The sequence below is a fragment of the Artemia franciscana genome, chromosome 5 (genome assembly GCF_032884065.1).
Source record: "Artemia franciscana chromosome 5, ASM3288406v1, whole genome shotgun sequence".
Lineage (NCBI taxonomy): Eukaryota > Metazoa > Arthropoda > Branchiopoda > Anostraca > Artemiidae > Artemia > Artemia franciscana.
Window position 1 is genome coordinate 3,715,948 of NC_088867.1, and position 24,833 is coordinate 3,740,780.

The window sequence follows — 24,833 nt, forward strand, 5'->3', positions numbered from 1 at the left end:
AAAACAAATCGCAATTTTTGTTATTGCTATGGATAATAGTGTCAAGTCTTCTTATCAAACAATTCGTGGTAATGAATTATAAGTAAGGAGCGGCCCAGCTCAATAGTAATCAAAACTCTAAAAAAGAGAATTTTAATACCAATAGATACATCGAAATAATCAGATTTTATACTGATTAAAAATATATAAGTTTCAGCAAGTTTAGTCTTACCAAGCAAACGTTACGATCCTGAGGAAAATTGGCCTTTTTCGAAAAAAGGTGAAAAAAAGCTAAAAATTATAAAATCTTAATGGAAATCACACCATCAGATTCAGCGTATCAGAGAACCCTACTGTGGAGGTTTCAAGCTCCTATCTGCAAAAATGTGGATTTCTGTATTTTTTGCCAGAAGAAAGATCACGGATGCGTGTTTATTTGTTTATTTACGTAGTGAGAATCCATCCATGGAGGAATTTTTCATGGGGTAAGAGAATTTTCGATTAAAGAGTTGCCGGTTCTCTCAGCAATATTTAAAAACGATCAGAAATTTGATAAAAAAAAAGAAGTTTTTTAGCTGAAAGCGAGGAGCAACAATAAAAACTTAAAACGAACAGGAACTATTACGTATATGAGGGGCTTCACCCCCTCGTGAATACCTCACTCCTTACGCTAAAGTATTTTTAGCACTTTCAAAAGAGCTATTTATTCTAATTAAACAGCCTTTGTGGTTGAGGGGTCATTCTTAGAGAATTGGAACAAAATTCGAACTTTAGCGTAAAGAGCGAAGTATTGACGAGGGGGATTACCCCCTTATATACGTAATAATATGAAAAAAACTTCGTTTTCTTAAAGAGTTAAAGAGGCTGCGTCCCAAAGTCGAACCTTAAAACGTACAGGAATTAGGAGAGGCAGTTGGGGGGCTGCCGCCCCCCAAACCCCCCGCTTTTAAAGACTCTTTTGTACAGGTTTTTTGTTGTGGGGGCTGCCGCCCCCTGACCCCCCGCTCTTGGCTTCGGAAAGGCCCTCTTTTAATTAACAAAACAAAAAACCTGTACAAAAGAGTCTTTAAAAGCGGGGGGTTTGGGGGGCGGCAGCCCCCCAACTGCCTCTCCTCATTCCTGTACGTTTTAAGGTTCGACTTTGGGACGCAGCCTCTTTAACTCTTTAAGAAAACGAAGTTTTTTTCATATTATTTCTGTACTTTTTCTACAATCCATGGTGGATGTAATTTAATAATTCCTGTACTCCTCGTACAGGAATTAGGACTGCCTCTCCTAATTCCTGTACGTTTTAAGGTTCGACTTTGGGACGCAGCCTCTTTAACTCTTTAAGAAAACGAAGTTTTTTTCATATTTTGTGAAAAAAAACCGCCCGATAAGGGACTTGAACCCTTGACCCGTGGTTTAAAAGTCCCACGCTCTACCGACTGAGCTAACCACCTGCATGTGTGTAAATATAACTTTTAAATACCTTTTAAAAATTTCAAATTAACATGGGCTCTTATGGAGAAATGGGTTAATTAAGTTGGTAATGCGTGGTTTCTGGAAAACAGAGAAGGAGTTATCGGATCGAGCTGAAATTTCGCGGATAAGCTCCTGGGCCGTAGGGGACCTTAACTTGTGAATTTCAGCCCGATCAGACAACGTTAAAGGGGGGGTTTGGGGGGTCGAAACTTTCGGGGGGTTAAGATTTTCCTACGAAACTTTCAAGGAAACTTACTCGGAGAATTCCGCATCGAATGAGTCTTCGTACACCCAGATCCGATGTCGGCTGTGACCTGTAGGCGTCGAGGAAAAAAAAGAATATGAAGATTAAGTGGCTATGCGTGGTTTCTGGAAAACAGGGAAGGAGTTATCGGATCGAGCTGAAATTTCGCAGATAAGCTCCTGGGCCCTAGGGGACCTTAACTTGTGAATTTCAGCCCGATCGGAAAACGTTAAAGGGGGGCTGGGGTTGGTGGGTCGAAACTTTCGGCCAGATTTTCCCCATGAAGGAAAAGTCGGAGGGGGATGAAATTTGGCAGGTTTCTTAGTTGAATCTCGGGCTACGAAATGCATCCCTCCCCATCCCTCTGCGACCACTGGAACCGAAGATCGCTTAACATTGTCGTGGTTCGCCTCTTTATAGAGGCACGAGTGTGCCTCCTTGATAATTTCTGTTGGTTTTTAAATTTTAATGTTCCTCCTTACTTTCAATTGAAAAAACTTGTTTGTTTTATTTAATTACAAAAGAAGGGGCTCTTTTCTAGTAATAGTTAAATAATGATTGTATTGTAAAACATACTCAATGACACTTTTTCATTGATAGGATAAAATAGGAAAATTGTTTGGCTGTAACAGTATCAAGTTATTTCCAAGAAAAATCACAAAAATATTCTTGTGAATAAAATACAAATATTAGTTAAATTTTTTTTGCAAGATTGTTGGAATATTATTATTGTATTTTTTCAGCAGGGGGCCGAACAAAAAGTAGGAAATCCTCAAATGATGTAGGAAGAGGTCATTAGAATTGATTTACAGGAAGTGAGAACTTCATGGAAAGGAGTAAATGGTGAAGCTCTGAATACAATTGACGGAGGACCAGAGGCACTAATGGACAGAAGAACTAGAGGGTCACTTGATCCTAAAGATTTTGAAAAGTATCCCATTAAATCGAAAGAAATTCTCCCCCTTTACTTTTTTTGAATTGATACCACTGTGAAGGAGTAAAGTATTTGTCTCTATCAGCTTTAGCCACCTTGATGGTACAACAGCTTTTTAGCTCAATTTCATTAGTCTATGGGTTTTTTTTCAGTTTTCCTGTGTATATTTCCACTCACACCTTGGGAAGCTCAGCTGATTGTTTACCTATCACTTTCTTCAGTGTTCCTGTGTATATTTCCCTCATACTTTGGGGAGCTCAGCTGATTGTTTACCTATCACTTTTTTTCAGTTTTCCCGTGTATATTTCTACTCACACTTTGGGGAGCTCAGCTGATTGTTTACCTATAACTTTTTTTCAGTTTTCCTGTGTATATTTCCACTTACACTTTGGGGAGCTCAGCTGATTGTTTACCTATCACAAGATCCAATGATAAGTGAATCATTAGATAGTGACTTTGACCTGTCAGGCTGCTCAAGATTGGATTACTCATACTGGCTCATCCTTGGGGCTGCTATTTGTCATATAGTAAATGTGCCGCTTGTGAAATTCAGAAATATTTTGCGTGACCCTCCTCCTGTTGTTTCTGAGGAAGAAGATCAGCAAGTAGGAGGAACGATTTTATTATTTTGAAATAAATTTTTCGAATAACATATTTTCATTTGAGTATTTTTATGAACGTTTACATAATAAAATATTAAAAACAAGTTAATTTTAATCGCGAATTTTAGCCTCTGGTTCAGAATGGTTGTTTTATAGTATGGGTGCTCTAACTATTACGACGACTATTTGAAATTCAAACACTAAAATAGACTTGGAGTAACTGTTAGTAATTTAGGGTTGTTATAGCAATTATCTTTTTATCAATTCCAAATCAAAATGTAGAATTCGTCCAATTCAAAAGATTTTACCAATCAATACGGCAGACTCACTAACCACACAGAGAATATACATTCAATTAAAATGTGTTTTTGCTGGGTATTTGATTTTATACTTGGTAGGCAATAGCTCATATATGGACATAAATGATATTCTTGGAATAAATGCCAATGATTTGGGAAAAATGGTACACGGGAGACCCAAGACCATATATCCGGTTTAAGAACATGTTACCATATCTTTTTTCAAGAAAAACTTCGCAGACACACTGTCTGATTTTCTTGGTTGGTACTGGGTGGGGTAGTATTTTATTCCTCGTTTACCGCTTATGGCTAACAATTGGCGACTGTTTTGTCAAAGGGCGTCTTATCCAAAGTTATATCCTTGCTTGGATAAGAAATTTGGTTTTACGTGAAATAATTCTAAAGACCTTCCGTATTTTATAGCCCAAATGACGACAGGTGTAATGAAGATCAGTCTAAGGATAAATCTGAATCTGGGTACCCAAAAGAGTCAAGTCCATCTATGTTATGTCCCTTGTCATTGTGCCTAAATTTGTTTCTTTTCCAAATATTGTTGTAGAATTTATTTGAGTTTATCATCTAGCTAGATAGTGTCAATTAACCTCTGAAGATAAATTGAAAAAAAGAGGTATCTTAAGACCTTCTCCAATTAATGGTGTATGTGTTTCTCTTTTAGTATCTTTGCTAGTACCACTTCTTAAAGATTAGCGCGCTTCCTATACTTAGCAATATTTATAGTGCTATCTACGGTACACTGCGTTAAGATAGGTTCAGTTTTCTCTGGTAACAAGCACAACAGGGAGGGAAGCCACAGCAAAGGCCATATTTGTATCCCCCGGTATTCAGTCACCCTTAAATTGCAGGGAAATAGTTGAGAGGGTCTCGACACTTTCCTTGTTTCCTGGATTCTTTATTCAATATCTATTTTCCTCCTCTGAGAGTGCGTTGTGATGAATTGGATTGCTGGAATGCTCGTTTACACCCTCCTTCTGAACTTATCCAAAATGGTATCGAAACAGGTTTTTCCCCAGATATTATGAAGAAACATACGTCTGAATTTTTTGCGTGCATCCAGGTTTCTGAAGCAGTGAAACAAATCTTTCAGTTTTGCTCTCCCGGAGAAACTCAGCCTAATAGAGTGGGTATAACCAAGCCCCGTTTCTTCCTGGTTTCCAGTCTTTAATCCGAAATAAACACCTTCATCAGTTAAGGAGAGGCTATTTTAAAAGCTGTAATTTTTTTTTATTTATTTTATTATATATGAGAATCTTGGGGCTGATACTCCGAAAAAAGATGAGAGCCAGTTATCCTCTTTGTTATTTTTTACCCGACATGTAGTAGACATAACTATTGACATAGTGACGTATTTCATATAGTGATACTGTTTATGTTATGCTTCTGATTATACTCCTTGCACGTTATATATATATATATATATATATATATATATATATATATATATATATATATATATATATATATATATATATATATATATATATATATATATATATATATATATATATATATAAATTCCCTTTTTAAGTCCACATTAATTTTTTATTATTGAGAGTTATAAATATATTTATTTCAAGATTATAGGTGTAACTTGTGCAATGAATAAAGTTAAGAAACGCCTCCACCTCTTCACACCCCTAAAAAGTGCACACTTCTCTGTGTTAGAGCTACATATTCGATTGGACTACAATTACGACACTCAAGAGATTTAAAGATATTGAATTTTTAAGATTTTTTTAAAGAAAAGATATCCCGTTCAAGGAGATTGCACGAGTATTTTAGCCCTTAAAAAGTTGCACCCGTTGAGTAACGATTCTGAAAACCACCAAAAGGGTATATATAAAGACTCTCAGTCTCAGATAAAGCACTCACATCCCTCATACTCACACTGCAAAACTCAACGGACTCACGTGCCTCACTAACGACATACACGATCTATATCAGTTTAAGAATAAATTCAATAATTCTGAAGAGTCAATAATTGGCCGTTTTATTGTCAAACATTGTCAAAAAGATAATGAATGGTTAATATAGACTTTTTATGTCAATAAAGTACCACCTAGTTATAAATTAATTACTAAGGTTTTGGTCAGTGGGTCCCCTTGTGGCGAGGGGGATACCTAAGCCCCAAAATTCTTATTAGGTCTATCTTTAAACTTTCCATCAATTTTAGGTTTTAATGTCACTCTTTACTCTCATTTGAAAAACTTTTTTTGTTTTGTTTAATATAGCATAAAAAGCAAACCTTGTTCAAAGAAATTATTGCTCTTTAAATTTCTTATAATGAAATATACATGGGACAGTTGGACTGTTATGCTACCTCTTCTACTAACAGATCACAGCAAAATAAAGCTTTCTTGAGCCAGAATAGGTACTGCGGGATCCCCTCCCTCCAAGTCTATTCAGATCTTCACTATTTTCTCCCTCCAACGAAGCTCCAATTTCCTTGAAGTCCTTCCTTTTGACCTCTCCTCACTCCATTCGGGTACGAAGTTGCTTTTCGTTCGGCCCATATTAATGGCCAAATAGGTATTTGCATTGATTATGGGTAATTAGAATAACTCCTCAACTGGATTGGATGCGATGAAAATGACAAAAATTACTTCTCCTCCTACTGTTACTACTAACAACTCACTGCTCCATCAAGACACCTGAGGCCTATGCAGCTGCTCAAGCTCCTTCTTTACCTAAATCCCTTCAAAGCCTCACTCTTTACTCCCTCCCCCTACCCACATTTCTGGTTTCCATAGATCCTTCCTTATGACCTCTCCCCATTCCTTTCAAGGATGATCTGCTTTTCGTTTGGCCTGGGAGGGATAGCAAAAAGCACAATCACTGGCGATATGTCCTCCTTCATTGCCAAAATATGACCAAGCCATCTAGAAAATAAAATCGAACCACATTTTTCGCACACTTTATTGTTTGATAAAGGATTGGGACATGCATAAGAAATATTTTAGTGATGGATCTTATGAAAATAAAAGAAATGTAAGGAAAGTGGAGAAAGCCTTAAATATGAATAAAGGAGGTGTGAAGTGGAGACCGTGGATAGAATTACTGAAGATGCAGCCAGACGGCATAATAATAACATACTGTTATGACATGTTAGAAAAATGAGTGGGAATAGTCAATTTGAAATTGTCCCAGTTAAAATAAAAACGTGGCCACAATTAGTAATAACAGAAGAGTTAAAGAGGATAGGCAGAACATTTTGAGAACGTGCTAAATGGCAATAAATTTATTGCAAAAGATACAGAGAAGAATGAAAAAGTTTGTGCTACTTTGGGAGTGAGGGAAAATTTATTCTATGAGGAAATATTAGTGACAGTGCTATAAAATTAAAAATAATAAAGCACCAGACGCTGATAATGTTTTAAATAAATTATATATGCAGGGTTGTTATGAATTTAGAAATACACTATTGATGATTACGAGTATAATTTTGAAAAAGGGGGAAGTTCCTAGAGATTTTAGGAAAAATGTAATAAACCCCTCAACAAAAAAGTGTGTTAAGAGTAAGTCTGGTAATTATAGAGCAATTAGCTCGGTTTCGGTAGGAAGTAAATAACTTAGTATGATGATAGTTTTTAACTTAGAGATGTTGCAGATAACCTTTTAAGAGGTGAACACTGTGATTTGGAAAGAGAGAGAATATATCGACCAAATTTTCACTCTTAGATTAATAATTGAGTCCTTAGTTTTATAGATCATGTGCAAGCGTCTCATTCACCCAATAGAAAGCTTTAACAAAAGTTAATTTCTAATCCGGTATACCAGATAAATATGTGATTGTATGGATGAGTAGGGTTAAGGCCTCATTCAAGTGCTGGTCTATATTAATCACTAACTCAGGAAAACAGTCTTCCTTTTCTCCTTCTGTCTCCTGTGTTTGTGCTGTTGCATTGGTGATTCCTCTTTTCGTTATATTAAACCCTTTAAGTGAATTGTGCTATATACGAGGTTATGCGGTTAAGGTAGTAAATGAGGTTAGCAGCTCGTTTTGTACTTAATCTGGAGCTGAGCAGATTTGTTATTTATCTCAATATATATGGATCACTTTGAAGGACTTTTTCCTATGGAGCACAATAAAGGCTATGGGAGAATACAGAAGCAAATGGATAAGTCTAACTCTGCTAGATTTGGATTCTGCTGATGATTTGGTCATCCTAGACGAAAATTTTTGCAAAATGAGTGAATTTTTGGAGGCTTTTAGAGTTCAGGGTGCAAAAAAAATTGGAAATTAATGTTAAGAAAACTAAGTTGCTAAGACAGGGGATAAGTGAAGGTGAAACGGTGATGATTGGTAACGAGGTGAACTATTAGTAAAGACGGTGGGTGCAGCCAACATGTTAAAAGTGGAATAGCCAAGACCCAGGGTGATTTTTTCATTGATGAGAAAAGTTTAAAAAAATAGAAAGGTAACCCTTCAAAGCAAGATTAGAACATTGAAAGCTACAGTGATGACAATGGCCAGGTATGGTCCTGAAGCGTGGGTGTTAGAAAAGACGGAGGGAAATTTGCTAGATGTTTTCCAGAATAATTGCCTACAGATTGTTTTGGGTACACATCTGACAGGCGGCATCTCAAAGAGTAAGCTGTACAAAAATGTGGTTCAAGCGTTCAAGTTGAGATGGCTAGGACGCATTCTGTGGATGAAGGATTAAAGATTTCCAAAGATAGTTCTTGTTGACCAACCATCTAGGGCCAAACAAGAAGTAGGCCGTTTTGGAATGGGGTGGAAGGATGTCGAAAGAAAGATTTAAGGGAACATTAAGCTTCTTGGGAGGGTGTAAAGAGGGTGGCATTGCATGGATTAAAAAAAAAGGAAGGACGTGCGTAGCTTTGATGACCTCAGGTGGCTTGATGTTTCAGTGAATTGTTAGTAGTAGTTGTAGTAGCTATTGTTTTACAGACGGCCAGTCAAATGGGTAATTTCGGACATTGATTATTTTTCTTTTCACATCTTCTTTTTTTACATCTTATTTTTACATCTTGAGCTTCCAGCATCTTCCAACTTACTCCTAATAATGATTCTAAAAATGTAAAATTCATTAATATTAGATCTACCCATGGAACGTTTTAACAGCAAGACACTACAAAATTTTGAAAAGGCCCCCCCCCCCAAAAAAAAAATATTTAAGATGGACTGTGATGGAAATTAGGCCATGAAATTCAACTGTTCTGAGCACCCTTGAGTGAAGATTTCTAGCCCTAATCTACAAAAATACGAAATTTGTATTTTCTCCAAGCAGGGTCATTTACACAGCAGCATTGTGGTAATTTTTGCCATTTTTTGTCGTAATACAATAATTTTTTACCCAAATAGGGCTAAAATGTTATCCAGGGGCGATCCTATGGTGCAATGGTGCAATCTATTTTGAATTCGTGCGAAAATAATTGTACAGCCTACTAGTTTCAGAGGACAAACTGCCCTGTGGTGGCACCTCCGTCTCTAAAATTATCAGCGGTCTGGAAAAAATAAACGGCTATTATACACCATTAAAATTATACACCATTCCATACACCATATTATACACCAAATCCAGCATTAAATAAAAAACAAAAAGTTTTTTCAGTTCACATTAAGGAGGATTATCATGGTCGCAGCGGTAGCCCTAACCTAGTAAAGAGCAGACCAGAGCCCATAGTAACCAAACGTCAAAAAGCGCGCTTAGAAAAAAATTATCTAGTGAAAATAAACTGCTATCTGACGCTGCTTCAGGAATAATAACTGTTACTTCGGTTTGTCTTAAAAGCAAAATGTTATTGGGAAAAGAAGTTTATGGTGATTTAAAAAAAAGGCTGAAACACGTTGAAAATGGCATCAGATCAAAATTAGAAGTTGCACAATGGGAATCAGCATGGTTGGAAACCTTGTAAAGAGTAATTACAGTCCCCCTCCGTGAAGAACAAGGGAATACACTTTTTTGTATGGTCTGTGGAAAAAAACTTTTTTTTTCACTGATCTGTCTCCCGTTTTTTTCTCTCTTTTTTTTCTAGTTGCTAATGGGTGACCAGAACATTATAGAGAGATGTGTAATAGCCTTTTCGAACGAAAATTAAGTCTTTTAGCTCACGTTTTAAGTCACCAAAAAGATTGAAAGGCTACTAGGCCCTCCCTACGGCCCCTTCCTCCAATGTCATCCAATCAAAATTTTGAAATATCCATTTTGTTCAAAATAGTTCAAAGGTTCAATATGTATGGTTAACCGGCAACTAGAAACGGCACTTTTGGTGTCATGTCTCAAGTGGAAAAGCTGGGTCTAGTGGGCTATCAGACCTTTTTACAGTGAAGTTTATGGATCATTTGAAATCTATTACTCATGTCTACATGATTTTCATTAGTTCTACCATTTTTAAATGTGATATAGCACACACACAAAAAAAAACACTTTTGGTGTCACTTCTTAAGTAGAATAGCTTGGAACAATATCATCATTGTAATAGTAATGGCCCGAAATCATCCAATATTATTTTCCGCCAAACCCCTTTAGTAACCCATGCAATTAAGGTATAAATAACACTATATCAGATTAGATTGTTAGAGGCGTGGTTCTGGTAGTTCAGCATTATACTTCAAAACTAGAATGTCTTGCTGCGGTTCCTACTTTTTTTTTTTAATTCCGATTTTGTCCCCTTCTATGGTTATTTTTTTTCAGATAATTCCACTTTTTTGTATAAGTGATGCACTCGTTTTTTAAAGTATTTTCTGCGAAGGCATTTTTTCAAGCATTTTGATTCAAAAGGGAAAATTGGTCATCCAGTTCATGGTTTGCACCGACATTTTTAATAGATCACTAAATCCCTACCCCAACGAATGCCGTAATTTTGTCAAAATCCTGTGGGGGAGATTCAAAGTTGGTGACAATTTTCTCATCTATTAAAAATGACAGAGAAAATTAAAAACGAGCAATATAATAATAATAAAGGTAATGATGTACTAAAGAAAACTGACCTGTTTCAGGAGATGCGTGAATTATGCAAGCTTATCTTCGTTTTGACAACATTTTTGGAGAAATTAAATTTCAGCTGGGTGTCGAAATGGGGTCGCGGGAAATGAACTCAAGGGGAGCAATTACCCCCTCTGCCCCATAGCAAATTACAGCCCTGACCCCATTCCCATGCGACTTAGTGGTTGGAGAAGCGTAGGCATGTGGTTTGAGACTGCTCAAAGTTCTATATATTAAAAGAAGGATTACTTATTGTTATACTTGCTTATTCAAATTATTTACTTGACAATTTCACTGTAATATTCTCTCAATACATAAGATTGTACATTTGTCAAGAATGACAAATGAAAGAAGTTCTGTAGGAGAATTGAGGCAACTCTTCCCAAGATTTTTGAAATGAAAACAAACCTTTTTTTTTTGAAATTTTTGGATCTTTTTTTTTTTGAAATTTTGATGTTTTTCTAAGTAATGAGTGGCTTTTCTATTTAGGGGAAGGTCAAATAACTCCATAAGCCTAAAGGCACATTTCTGTTGAGCTAGCAAAATTTTCTACAAGCATGTCGATATGCAAACCTGTCCGCTTAGTTAACCTTTTATGTCGAAGCTACTCAGCTGTAGCTACTTTCTTAAGTGCTACTAAATTTATTTTTTTAAACAAACAATTAAAGATATGTAAATTATTTTTAAAAAATGCAAAATGAAAAGACACTGTTTTTTTTATTTTGTTTCCGCTCTAAATTTATTTTTCCTTCAAGTCTTGTACGGATTCTTCATTCAGCTCCTTAATAAGGGTTGAGGTGTCTTATTTCCCCTAGATTGAAGGTGATTAGAAATCATACAAAAAAAATGAGTTTTCAACTGAAAATAAGAATCAACATTAAAACTTAAAATGAACAGAAATTATTCCGTGAAATAGAAAATATCTTGGCAGTGTTGTTTCTACATTATGTTTTAATCAAAACGAGCAAATATTAATTAAAAAAAAAAACAATTTTTTTCCGAGGGAAGTAGAGAGCGAAGTTGAAAATTAAAACGAACAAAATTTACTACTTAACAGCCTATCTAACATATATCAATAAAACTAGTGCAAATACATCAACTGGGGATATTTCCCTACGTTTGTAGGATTACAGAAACTAGCGCCTTACTGAAAACACAAAAGGCAAGTATAAAAAACAATAATTTTGATTTAGGTGTCAAAAGTAAGTAGGGAGCCTCACAACAACAAGCTAATCTATAACGATTTCCATTGTCTTACAGGAGCCGTGATATCGATAACTATCAGTATAGAATTTAAATTATCTTAAAAACTTTGGCATAGAAATAATAAGTTTAAAGTCATTAAACAGCATACAAAATAATGGATCGATTTATAAGGTAACATCTTGGTCTAACTTAGTGTTACTAGAAATGAAGAACATATCATCCGTAATATTGAACTCTGGAAATCCAGTATTTCCTCTTTATAAAATAGAGATTTTCAAATTGTGATACAAAATTCTAAAGTGAGTCCGTAGTCTTAATACTAACAAGATTCCTTCACTTCAAATTTGTCTGCAAAATAATCATGCATTGTCCTTTTCAGAAACGATGGTCAATTATCGAACTCAGTTCACTTTGCAGAAATGATCCCTAATTAAACAAAAAAAAAATAGAGCTACAATCTAAAAAATACGTTACTTCCACACTGTTAAAAGTGTCCTTAAATGGTTTACTTTTACACACCAAAACTCCTGTATTGTTTTATGTTTTTAGTAAAGTGCTAGTTTTCTGTCATCCTACAAATATAGGGAAATATCACCAGTTGATTTATTTGCACTAATTTTACTTATATATGTTAGGCTGTGAAGTAATAATTTTTGTTTGTTTCAAGTTTCAACTTCGCTCTTTACTTCCCTCGAAAAAACTTTGTTTTTTAAAATTTATTAAAATTTAAAACCATTTGGAATTATTCTGTATACGAGTGGGGACGCCCCTTCCTTTACATTTGCTCTTCACACTAAGCCATATAGTTCTTTGAAAATACATCTCATTTAACGGGTTTTTTGTTTAAGCAATATTTCTAAGAGAATTCTGACACAAAGTCAAACTTTAGCGCAAAGTTAGAGGGTTGGAAAAGGGACAATCCCTTTAGCACATGGAAAAATTTCTGTTAGTTTCAAGCTTTCATACTGCTCCTTACTATTAGTTGGAAATTTTTTTTTTACCTAATTACTAACCTTTTCCATATGATCCTCGGAAGTCCCCCCACCCGTGGCAAGTTTTCCCTAAAAATTTTGCCCCGGACACTTCGCTCCCATCGAAAATTAATCCCGTGGAAAAACCAGTCCGCAAAAAAATTCTCATAAAAAAATTTCCGTATCTTTCCCGATAACAGATGCTATATGTAATCAACAAGCAAATTGCATAACCTTCAGTCCTTTCCCTAGGGGCTGGGGGTCATATCCCCCCAGAGGCATAGTTGTTAGATCTTTCAATTATGCTGTATCTAATGGCTATCTTGAAATTTTGATCGTATGTCTTTGGTGAAAAGGGGCGTGGGAGGGGACAAGCTACCCTCCAATCTTTTTAGTCATACGCAGTGCAATAGCGCTGCTTAAATAAAAAACGATGTTTGAACAATATATTGCTTTTTTTGGCTTGTTTTAGACTAGGGCACTTCGTATAAACGAAGTAATCGCAGAAACTTCAAAAATTACTCATTCAATTGAAAATTGAGAGGGCTAGTGCCCTTTTTAATATTCAAAAGTGGTTGGAGGGCAAATGACCACCCCGACACCCACCCTTTCCCCAAACGCTGCCGATTTAAATTCTGAAATAGCCATTTTGTTCAACATTGTTAAAAAGCCTGGAAATTATGTGTTGTGGATGAGGCTCCCACAGCCCTCAGGGCAAGGACTGAAAGTAATGCTTTGGGGGCATATAAGGTTTTTATAGAAAGCGTGTTCATACAAGCTTCGAAGGGGGCTCATTGGATTCAGAAGCTCTAGCGTCCTTTTTAAGAGTGAAAGTGATCGGAGGGCAGTTACCGACCCCCCCCCCCCCTCACACACATTTTGGGATAATACAAGTCGTATTATCCCAAAATGCATCAAACATAAATTTAGAGATAGCCATTGTATCTAAAATAGTCCAGATATCGTAAAAAAGGGCTTTTGGGTTGGACAATAACCCCCAGGGTATGGAGGCAAGGATTGTAAGTTATACCTCGGGAGCATTTAAGGCTTTTACGGAAGGAGTGTATAAAGTTTAGAGGAGGCTCATTGGTTGCAAAATTGGACGTTCTAGTTCCTTTTTAAGAGTCTAGAGTGATTAAAGGCAACTATCCACCCCTACTACCTCTCTTTTCACCAAACAAATATGACTGAAATTTTGAGATAGGGATCTTGCTCAAGAGAGCCCAAAGAACACATAAACTCCTCCCCATCAGTGTCCCGGGGATAGGGTTGTAAGTCATAGGGCCAAAAATGATTTGGTATTTCGACCCACCCTCTCCGAAAACTCCTCTTTTCACCAAACGCATCTGATTGAAATGATGAGATAGATATTTTGTTGAAAATAGTCCAAAGAACATATAATAATGCTTTTAGGATTTACACAACCCCCCAGTGCCCTAGGTATAGGGTTGTAAGTTATGCCATGAAGCCATATAAGGTTCTTACTGGATGGACGGTCATATAAACTACAAATGGGGCTCTTTTGATTTGAATTTGGAAGTTATGTTGTCAGCAACCAGCCCCCCTCTCCACGCTTATCGTTTCCCTTACCATCTCCAACCAAAATTTGGAGATAGTGATTTTGTTCATTGTAGTTGAAGAGTGTAGAAATTATGTCTGTGAGGAAAACATCCCCCTACATCTCTCACGGTAAGGGTTGTAAGTTATACCCCCGGGATATAAGGTTCTTAAAGAAAGGGTGGTCATATATGCTTTAGAGGGGACTCTTTGGATTGGTAATCAGAGGTTCTAGTGCCTTTTTTAAGAGTCAAGTGATCAAAGCGCAGCCCCCCCCCCCGCACACACGTTGCGTTTCCGAGATTCATCCAATAGAAATTTTGAGACAGTTCTTTTATTCAAACTAGTCCAAATATCATATAACAAGGATTTTGGGGTTCATACAAACCACCAGAGCCTGTGGGTGAAGGATGTAAGTTTTGCCCCAGGGGCCTTTAAGGTTCTTACCCATTTGATTTGCAGGCCTTGAAGAAACAAGTCTTGTTGACACGCAAAATTCCGTCATCCTCTGTTACATCTGCTACAGTATAAACATCCCCTACAGTATTACGTAAAAACCAGGTGTACATAATCAATAACAGCACAATCTTGTCCTCTTGGAGTCGCTGTTAAACTTCTTTTTGATTAACAGCGAAGAAGAAAAGAGCAGCGGCTATGTGTGTCATGGAATCCAAACGGCCTACACTACTTATATAGCTTAAAAGGTAGTATTGACGAGAAATAAAATATTTTTTGTTCGTTATAAGTTTTAGTGTCACCCCTTGATTTGGTTAAATAAATCAATATAACTCGAGAAGCCTCATTTTCAAGGGTACAAGTTTTTTGAAATTAAAAAAAGCGTAACAAAATTAGAACTTGGGAAGCAGCATAAAAAATTTCTCCCCCTAGAGTAAATACGATGGACATACAGTATAGAGATTGCATATAATCTAGGCCTATATTCATATTTTATATGCAGTTTTAATCTAGGCCTATATTCATATTTTATATGCAGTTTTAAGTTGAAATTCTTCCTACTTTCTGTTTACAAACGTCACGATGCGTTTAGGGTATAGAAGGTGTAAGGTTGGTATTTTTTAATTGTTGGTAGAATTTTGTCGAATAAAGTATATTTTGTCATAAAAGAGAAAATGGAGCATAAAATCCTCCCCAAAAACATCGAACAAGCAAAATTGAGATACACTAATCTTTTTTGCTGGAAAATTCCTTCGAAAAAAAAATAACAACAACAAACGATAAAAGATGAGACAAGATAACCGAAATCAAAATGGTTTCCAAATAGCATTTCTTTAATACAATAATTCTAATTCCGTCTTAATTGATGATGCTGATGAAAAATAACATAAATTTTACCGTTTGAATTTTTTGGACTGAAGCTTAAAAGCCATTTAAAGTAACAAACAGGAACATATCTAATTCATATTACAAGACGTCCCGATTACCAGAAGTTACCAGACGCATGGGCACCCATAAGCTGAATTTTATGGGGGAATTACCTCGTCTAATCGGCACTTCCAATGCTTTTAATAGAAATCTCAAAACAAAAATATCAAATATAAGGCAGCTTCACTCATCCGGAAGGTGGGACTGGAGCCCCTCCCCCACTCATATGGATGCCCGTGACCAGACATCCTGCTATTGGAAATTGTCCCCTTATTTTTAACTTTCCCTCCTTCCTTTTGCAAGTATCGTATGTGTCCCCTCTTTTTGTTTAAATAATTCAAAACACTCAAACAACCATGACTCCTCGACGGAACGCTAAAAAGTGTTAAAAATGTATTTCTAAATAAGAAGTATAACATTTTGCTCAGTAGAAGAGAGATTTTTTCTTGTGAAATATCTAAAATGGTGGCTATGTAACCCAACTTTCGTTGATCTTAGTTTTTAGTACTGTGCGTTAGGAAATAATATTGCGTTACTATCATTAACAGCATATGCAATTAGTATGTCTATTGTTTTTAACAAAGTTGACTTGTATTTTTTCCTTTCGTGCATTATTATTTTTTTTTGGTTTCAAGAATTGACCAATTAGATATCCAAAAAAAATACTAGATATCCTCCTTCTTTTCTTCGCAGATTTTCTCGTTAGAGATATTTTCAGATGGTACGCCTGATCATATCCATTAAAAACCAACATAAGTTATTCACGAAATAAAATATTTTCCATTTATTTATTTTAAATTGATCTTATTCTATTTTTATAGAATTAAGATAATTAAAAAAAAGCCTTTACCTACAGGAATATTTTAAGGTCCTCCTTGAGATATACGCCATTCTGGAAACACCTCCCATCGTCACAAAAGTGACGTTTGTAAAGGAAACATGTCTGGTATCGCCACTGTATGCGTTTGCTCACCTGCTTGAATATTTGATGATTGTAGCTAGAGGGTTTCAGGTATTGTCTGTTCTCAATTGGTTTTTCGACATCCAAATTTAGTTTATAAGCAGAGTTTTAATATGAATTAGCTGAATGTATTCAAGTATGGATTAATAATATAAAAAAGTAACCTGATTTTTCTGAATGCCGCTTAATTTTATTAACAGATTAGTCTGTGTGTTTTTTTTTCTAGCGTAGTGATTTGTAATGGTTTGTATTTTAGTTTATTATTATAAAATTGGGCCTGGAAAACTACACAGTACAGATTCATAAATCTAAAAGCTTGACTTGGATTAAGAGTGACATGAACCAATTTCTTTGTTGTATGGCTGTGAAGACAAGGGAAATATTAATAAACTTTATTTGTTGGATTAGAAACTAATACAAATAACTACTAAATCAGCAACTCCTTATATAGTCCAGACGTATATTCAGGCAACAGCAGGGAGTGGGATGCAATCTTCACGATAACTAAAATTTGCTAAATATATACTTTTCTGAAAATGCCCCCCTCCCCCAGTAAGCCCTAGGAATACAGTAATGCAAAAAAAGAAAATACAATGAAATTCTTTCTGTACAATATGCAGAATGTTTCTAAAGATCAGATTAATTATGATTGTCAATTAGACATACGAGGATCCATAACTGACACAGGGACAAAGTGAATTCACTGCTAGATTCATTTTCTATACCCTTCCAAAGTATGTTAATCATTTAGTGAATATTCTAATTAACTCAGTATTGAGATAGCTATGAAATATAAATACCTTTAGGATTAGAAATTTATCCTGAATCCAGGGGTGAATCTACAGCATCTTTATTGAGAGGCAAGAGTGGTTCATATCCGGATAATCGAGGGCCATGGGCTATATAATATTTTTTTTAAATTATAGTGGGGGAGGGGCAACTACCCCCCCCCCAAATGGCACCCGTGCCTGCGTCTAAATATAACTTTCATTTGCATCATTGATGAATTTTATTCCCACCCTTCTAACGTGCAAATATATACACTAAATTGGATGTATGCAATTCATTCTTCGTTATCTTGACAAACTGTTAATCAATGTGAAGAAAAGAGTTGACCTATGAAGAATTAAGTGCCCTTATACAAATTATGGTATATATTTGCACATTAGAGGGGGGAGTAGGGGTAAAGTCTATTTATGACGCAAAAAATGGATTCAAGATTAAATTTTGATTTTAAAGATATCTCTTTTTTTAGCTATCTCATTAGTGATTTATTCGAAAACCATCAATTCAGTCGAAAATGCACCCCCCCCCCTTAGGTAATGGTCCCATATATAGCCCAAGGAATATCCAAAAACTAAAAGAAGAAAATGAAATTTTGGTTTCAAACAGTTCGTGGTAACGAACTGTAGTAAGGAGCGACCCGGCTCAATAGTAACCAAAACTCTAAAAAATTGAACATTGATATCAATAGCTACATCAAAAGAATTGCATTTTGATGCTGATTTTAAATATATAAGTTTCATCAAGTTTAATCTTAACCATCAAAAGTTACGAGCCTGAGAACATTTGCCTCATTTAAGAAAATAGGGGGAAACACCCCCTAAAAGTCGTAGAATCTTAACGCAAATGACACCATCAGATTCAGCGTATCAGAGAACCCTACAGTAGAACTTTCAAGCTCCTATCTACAAAAATGTGGATTTCTGTATTTTTTGCCAGAAGACAAATCACGGGTGCGTGTTTATTTGTTTTTTTTTTCCCAGGGGTCATCGTATCGACCAAGTGGTTTTAGAATGTCGCAAGAGGGCTCATTCTAAAGGAAATGAAAAGTTCTAGTGCCCTTTTTAAGTGACCAAAAAATTGGAGGGCATCTAGGCCCCCTCCCACGCTCATTTTTTCCCAAATTCAACGGATCAAAATTTTGAAGTAGCCATTTTGTTCAGAATAGTCGACAACCATAATAACTATGTCTTTGGGGATGACTTACTCCCCCACAATCCCTGGGGGAGCGGCTGCAAGTTACAAACCTTGACCAGTGTTTACATATAGTAATGGTTATTGGGAAGTGTACAGACGTTTTCAGGGGGATTTTATTTTGTTTGGGGGTGGGGCTGAGGGGAGGGGGCTATGTTGGAGGATCTTTCCTTGAAGGAATCTGTCATGGGGGAAGAAAAATTCAATGAAAAGGGGGCAGGATTTTCTAGCATTACTATAAGAAAACAATGAAAAATAAACATGAAAACGTTTTTTTCAAATGAAAGGAAGGAGTAGCATTGAAACTTAAAACCAACAGAGATTATTACGCATATGAGGGGTTCTAAAAATACTTTAGCATAAAGAGCGAGGTATTTAGGAGGAGATATATACCTCGCTCTTTATGCTAAAGTATTTTTAGTAATTTCAACTATTTATTCTACGGCCTTTCTGATTCAAGGGTGATTCTTAAAGAATTGGGACAAATTTATTCCTCCATATAGAATACTATTTGCTCATTTTATGACTAAAAAGTTCAGGGTATCAGTTATAGTATCATATGCCCTTGTTGAACCGACTGCCGAGGATACTAGTGACTCAGATAAATTTTACTTATAGTTACAGGAGCAAGCTTGAGCTTGCTCCCGCTTGTTTAGCTTGAAAGATGATGAGAGTGTGTATGGTAATTACAGACGCTTTAGCTTGATTTCTATAAGGAACAAATGTCTTTAAGGAACAAAGATCCTTAAACATGATTCTTGTTTGACTAAAAAGATGCTGTAGATGAAGTTTTAAGAGAAGAACAGTGTGGTTAAGGAAGGATAGAGGCTGCTTTTGATTCCAGATCAATGTATTATATATTGATAGTATGATTATCTATACTATATAGTAAAGGTCTTTACTATTTACTGTAATATATGTCTTTACTATTTACTATAATATAGGTCTTTACTATTTACTATAATATAGCTCTTTACTATATAGTACTATACAACGCTATAGCGTTGCTTCTGATTCCAGATCAATGTATGATACATTGATAGTATACTTTGCTATACTATACAGTAAAGGTCTTTACTATTTACTATGAGATCTTTACTATTTACCATAATATAGGTCTTTACTATATAGTACTATACAACGCTATAGCGTTGCTTCTGATTCCAGATCAATGTATGATACATTGATAGTATACTTTGCTATACTATACAGTAAAGGTCTTTACTATTTACTATGAGATCTTTACTATTTACCATAATATAGGTCTTTACTATATAGTACTATACAACGCTATAGCGTTGCTTCTGATTCCAGATCAATGTATGATACATTGATAGTATACTTTGCTATACTATACAGTAAAGGTCTTTACTATTTACTATGAGATCTTTACTATTTACCATAATATAGGTCTTTACTATATAGTACTATAGAACGCTATAGCGTTGCTTCTGATTCCAGATAAATATATTAAGGTGGCTAGTAAAATGTACGTGAACAATATTGCTTCGATTGAAGTATAAAGTGAGGTTAGTAGAACGGTTAGGCCTAAGCATTGGTACTGTTTCTGTTTTTCAGAAAAGCAGAAAGGGAAAAAACAGATGAAATAAAAACAGAACAGAAACAGGTCTTTCGCTAACAGGTGAACTGTTTCTCTGAGTAACTAAGAGAAAAGTAATCTACTTATTTACAGTAAAACTTTATTCAGTCTGGGATTAAGTCTATTATGGAAAGCGTGATGTTTGACATAAAGATCGACGTTCGTGTTTATAGATTGAGTGCTTTATCGTGCTTGTCGATTCAAGGAACCGATTCCTTAATGAAGGGAGGGAGTTTTGTGGCTATTCTCTGCAAGGGGGAGGATTTTCAAAGAGAAAACATTCCTCGAGAGGAATCTGCATGAGACGGGGTCTGGGGGAGAGTTTTCCCTGGGGAAATCCTTCAAGTACTTCAAATTTTTGGAAAATCAATCGATATGCTACTAATAGGGGGAAGATTTTCCCCAAAGGGGAGTTTCCCAAAGGGGATATTTCCATGGGGAAAGGTTTTTCCTTAAATTTCCTTTCTTTTGAGACGGTAGCAAGGCGTATTGGGTAAGGTTGTAATCTATTGGAGACATTCCAAGGCTGAGAGACATTCCAAAAACTAATACTTACAGAAAATATTTCTGAATCTAGTCAATTTTTTTCTTTTACTAGGCTAGAAGAGGTTTGTTTAGGCTATGTATTTAATATGTGATATATTTTAGACATGGAACTTTCCATGGAGGCGTTTTGCATGGGGGGGATGCAGTTTTCTATGGAGGGGAGCTGGATTTCCTGGTATTGCTTAAAAATGATCAGAAATTAAATTAAAAAAGGTTTTTTTTCAACTGAAAGTAAGAAAGAACATTAAAAGGAACAAAACTCTTACGTATATGGGGGGTAGCCCCCTCCTTAATACCTTGATCATTCCCAAAACACGACAAATTTATAAATGGAGACGTTCCAAGGCTGAGAAACTTTCCGAAAACTAATACTTACAGAAAATATTTCTGAATCTAGTCATCTTTTTCTTGTGCTAAGCTAACTATTTTTGGCCGTAGAAACCTGTGAAATTGGTTTCTACCTTTGTGAATGCAAGGTTACAGCTCGGACAATAAATCGGACAATAGCTCGGACAATAGAAAAATTTGTTCTGCACCACTGGAATCGTCATACTCGTATTAAAGCCCATTCACAATGAGATTTTAATAGCGAGAATCGGCTAGCACTATTTTATGCTGATCTCATTTTGTATAGAATCTTCTAACGGGAAGAAATTTTTTATGAAAAATCTGATCGGTTCAAATTAGCGACAACTAAATCTCGATATTAGATAAGTATAACTGTGAATGGACCTTTAAGGGAGATCTATCCTTAGACCAAATTAAACTTCCTGTATAAATATTAGGTTTGGACCACTGTAATACATAAATTTATTGTACTATATTATATTTATTATGAATTTAGATATTATAAATTTATATACAGTGGTTTGGGCAGAGGAAAGCCAAAAATGTTGAACCATTCCCGGCCATTAATGGTTAAAACCATAAATGATTTTATATTCTTTGGAAATTCAAAACCTAATCCAGCACAAATTATTCATGCTCGCTTGCTTGGAATAAGCAATGCTATTACACACATCAATTATTTCTTGCAAGTTGGGCAAGTCATGTCGCCACTATGGATTGAAAAAAAAATAAAAGAATATAAATAACACTACTCATTTCCGCTCAACCTTGGCTAGTATTTACATAAAATTTCTGGCTGTTTAATTTTAAAGTTAGTGTAAATGCTGCTGTTTTGAATTCAAAAGGGCTAAATTAGTGAAATTTCATGCGACAAATAATCTCTGAAACCGCTAAAAAGTACCCTTTTTTTCAAAATGTCAAACATTTTCAAAATCTTCTACAGGGAATCTTCAGAACAATCTCAGAAATCCTGCTTATTTCTGCTTGATATAATACTTTCTAATGATTTTGAGGGGGGCTATTATTTGGGCTATTTAATTCCATTAACTGTGTGCCATGGGATACAAAGCTTAAGGTTCTTTGTCTACATTAGTCTTTTAAAGCCAAGTAGACCAGAAACACTCTCAGGATTATATACAAAGAGAATTGAATATCATACTCTTTTCTCCTTGAAGCGTCATATCTTACTATTCTAAAAGGCGAAAGGGTTAGCCCTTGCTTCCACTTTTGCGAACTCGCAGTCACAGTAAAGGTAATATACAGTAGCAAAAAGTCCTATGCTCTCCATTGAAAATTTTTGACACAGATCTAAAACCCCACAAGCTTCGTGACCCCAATTCGCGCGAGTGCAATGACAAATGTTTCCGATGGGAAACCAAGCAGTGCTTCCATTGTCCCCGAATTTTCGGGGATTTCCCCGAAAATCGACAAAAATCCCCGAAAAGAAATGTCGTTCCCCGAATCCCCGAAAACTCCCCGAAAATCTTTCGTTTCCCACGATCTACCCGAAATAGAGTTAGTGGAAGGCTCACTGTTCGCTCTACAATTTTAATATTGTTTTGCATCTTTATACTATGGTACGCTGGCGAACGTATGATATTGAAAAATATAAAACGGAATTGAGCTTATAGTTTGGAAATTCAAATCATCTAAGCATTGGAGAGTTCAAGATTAACCGGTTGGATATAATATCTTCTGCTTCAAGTTATAATTATCTCGTGAGTATTGGTGATTCTTCGTATTTCCTTGATTGTTTTACCATACCTACACTTTAGACAAATGTGATTGCACCTGCTTCAGTTTCAGTAGAAAACCAGTTTCAGTAGAAAACAATAGAAAACCAAGTGCCTCTGCGAAATTGGACTGGTTTCTGTGCCGACGCAACAAACTCAATAATGGGATGTCTACCTGGTCCCACCCAAAATTTCCATCCCCACTACTTTCAACCTCTATTTGGAATCCTCCCTAAAGGACAAAGTGCAACAATATATACGCAAGCACCAAATGTTTGGTGCTTTGGAAGAAAAAGGGAGGTATATTGTATATCAATACTATCGCAGAGTCCTTCAGGGTTATAAGTCCCAGGAATATGAACACACTCAAAAAGAATGCAGAGCTAAAGAGTCAGTCAATCTGTTTGAGGTTCTCAGAGAAACACCAATCCGACCAGTGTCCATTGAAAACAATAGAAAGTCAAGTGCCTCTGCAAAATTGGACTGGTTTCTGTGCCGACGCAACAAACTCAATAATGGGATGTCGTAATTCGGTAGCAAAGCTGATCAGTGACAATTATCCGTGGGTGGTAGTAGCCAAGTGTAGTTGCCACTTCATTCATCTTTGTGCTTCGTATGCCTGCAAGAAGCTTACCAAAACTCTGGAAGACTTATGTCACCACGTATATAGTCATTTCTCTATGAGCGCTAAGCGAGTTGCAGTACTTGCAGTACTGCAGGACAGCCTAGTGGATGTCCCTCCATGCATGTGTTCGAAGAATCCGTGAACAGTGGAGCGCATTGTCCCCCTATTTCACTAGTGCCAATTTTGATGATCCCACCCATGACAACGAACTTGCCCTTAGTGATCTGAAAAATCCTTTTATTAAGGTTCTAATGATGTTTGTTGACTACGCTCTAGGCCTTGTGAACGACTTTAATGTATTGTTTCAATCGAAGTCACCAATTTTCTATAAGCTGAAGATGGAAATACTTAAGCTTGTTGCAACCTTGGCTATAAACTATATGGATGGAGCCTACGTCAGAAACTGTACTGATCTTTTGGCTCTTGATGTAACAGACGAGAGCCATTATGTTGACGTTCAGAAGGTCTATCTCGGGTATACTGCAGGAGAGGAGTTGGCACCCTTGGTCTTGTCTAGTCCAGATATCTCATAGTTGGAGATGAGGAAGGTCTACATAACAGTTAGAGACTTTTACTAGGAGGCCATTATCCAGATACAGAGACGCTTTACGTTTGAATGTGACTTTTAGGAGTTCACAAGTCTACTTGATCCTGTCAATGCTCGAAACTTGAACCCACCTAGCTTAGAAAATTTTCTAAGAAGTCGTGGGTTGCCTTCGTGGAAATAGGCTCTAATTGACAGGGAATGCCGTGAACAGAGCACTGTTTCTTTGGCGGGTTTAGACATATGTACGATGAGGAGTATTGGAAGTTTATCTGTAAGCAGACATACCCATGTACAAAGCCGAGGTTTGAAAACCTAAAAAAAGGTTTTAGATTACTGATTTTAGTACTGATTACTAGATTACTGACTATAATACTAGATTACTAATGAGCTCTTGTCGCGTCCAAAAAGTAACCAGTTATTTTTTCCTATTGAATGTGTCTGGACTTCTAAATTAGCATAATGTCAAATGAGAAAGAAAGACTTGTGCATAATGCTTTACTAAATTATTTATCGCGAGCGCTCCAAGCAAATAAGACTGATGAAATTTGCGAAAAGGCAGTGGGATTTTATGACAAAGATACTATTATAAAAGCTAAGGATTCACTTTGGCACTATTCGAATACTTCGAGTCACAACGTTGCTCGCCAAAAGATTGCCGATAATGTGTTAGATATGCTGAAACTGATCCAGTTATGTGAGACTAACCGGATCAAATTGCCGAAATTCGTAATTTTTGATCCTACGGAGGTCCCAACTACGCCTGGTGAATTGAGTGCTATTGTTGCTCAAAAAGTGACAGAAATCACCAATAATTTGAAGGACTTCATAGAAAGTGAGAAAAGAGCCCGTGCAGCTGAGAAACTTGCTACATCTATGAATCAATTAGTCT

General features: G+C 36.1%; 2 protein-coding genes across 5 annotated transcripts in view; both read left to right on the forward strand.

Moving 5' to 3' along the window:
* The window catches only part of LOC136026891 (uncharacterized), a 38,139-nt gene extending 34,812 nt beyond the window's left edge, over positions 1–3,327 (forward strand). The window contains exon 4 of one of the 2 annotated variants that reach the window (XM_065703697.1): positions 2,774–2,901. In XM_065703697.1, the coding sequence (XP_065559769.1) occupies positions 2,774–2,886 (113 nt within the window). In that variant the 3' untranslated portion in view covers positions 2,887–2,901. Of the gene's footprint in view, positions 1–2,773; positions 2,902–2,981 lie in introns of those variants that run through there. The other variant, XM_065703696.1, reaches the window with a different exon arrangement.
* A 13,299-nt stretch (positions 3,328–16,626) lies between these two features.
* Positions 16,627–24,833, forward strand: part of LOC136026892 (uncharacterized) — a 39,562-nt gene continuing 31,355 nt past the window's right edge. The window contains exon 1 of one of the 3 annotated variants that reach the window (XM_065703699.1): positions 16,627–16,727. The gene's annotated coding sequence lies outside the window, so the exon portion shown is untranslated. The remainder of the gene's footprint in view (positions 16,728–24,833) is intronic. The other 2 variants (XM_065703700.1, XM_065703701.1) reach the window with 2 other exon arrangements.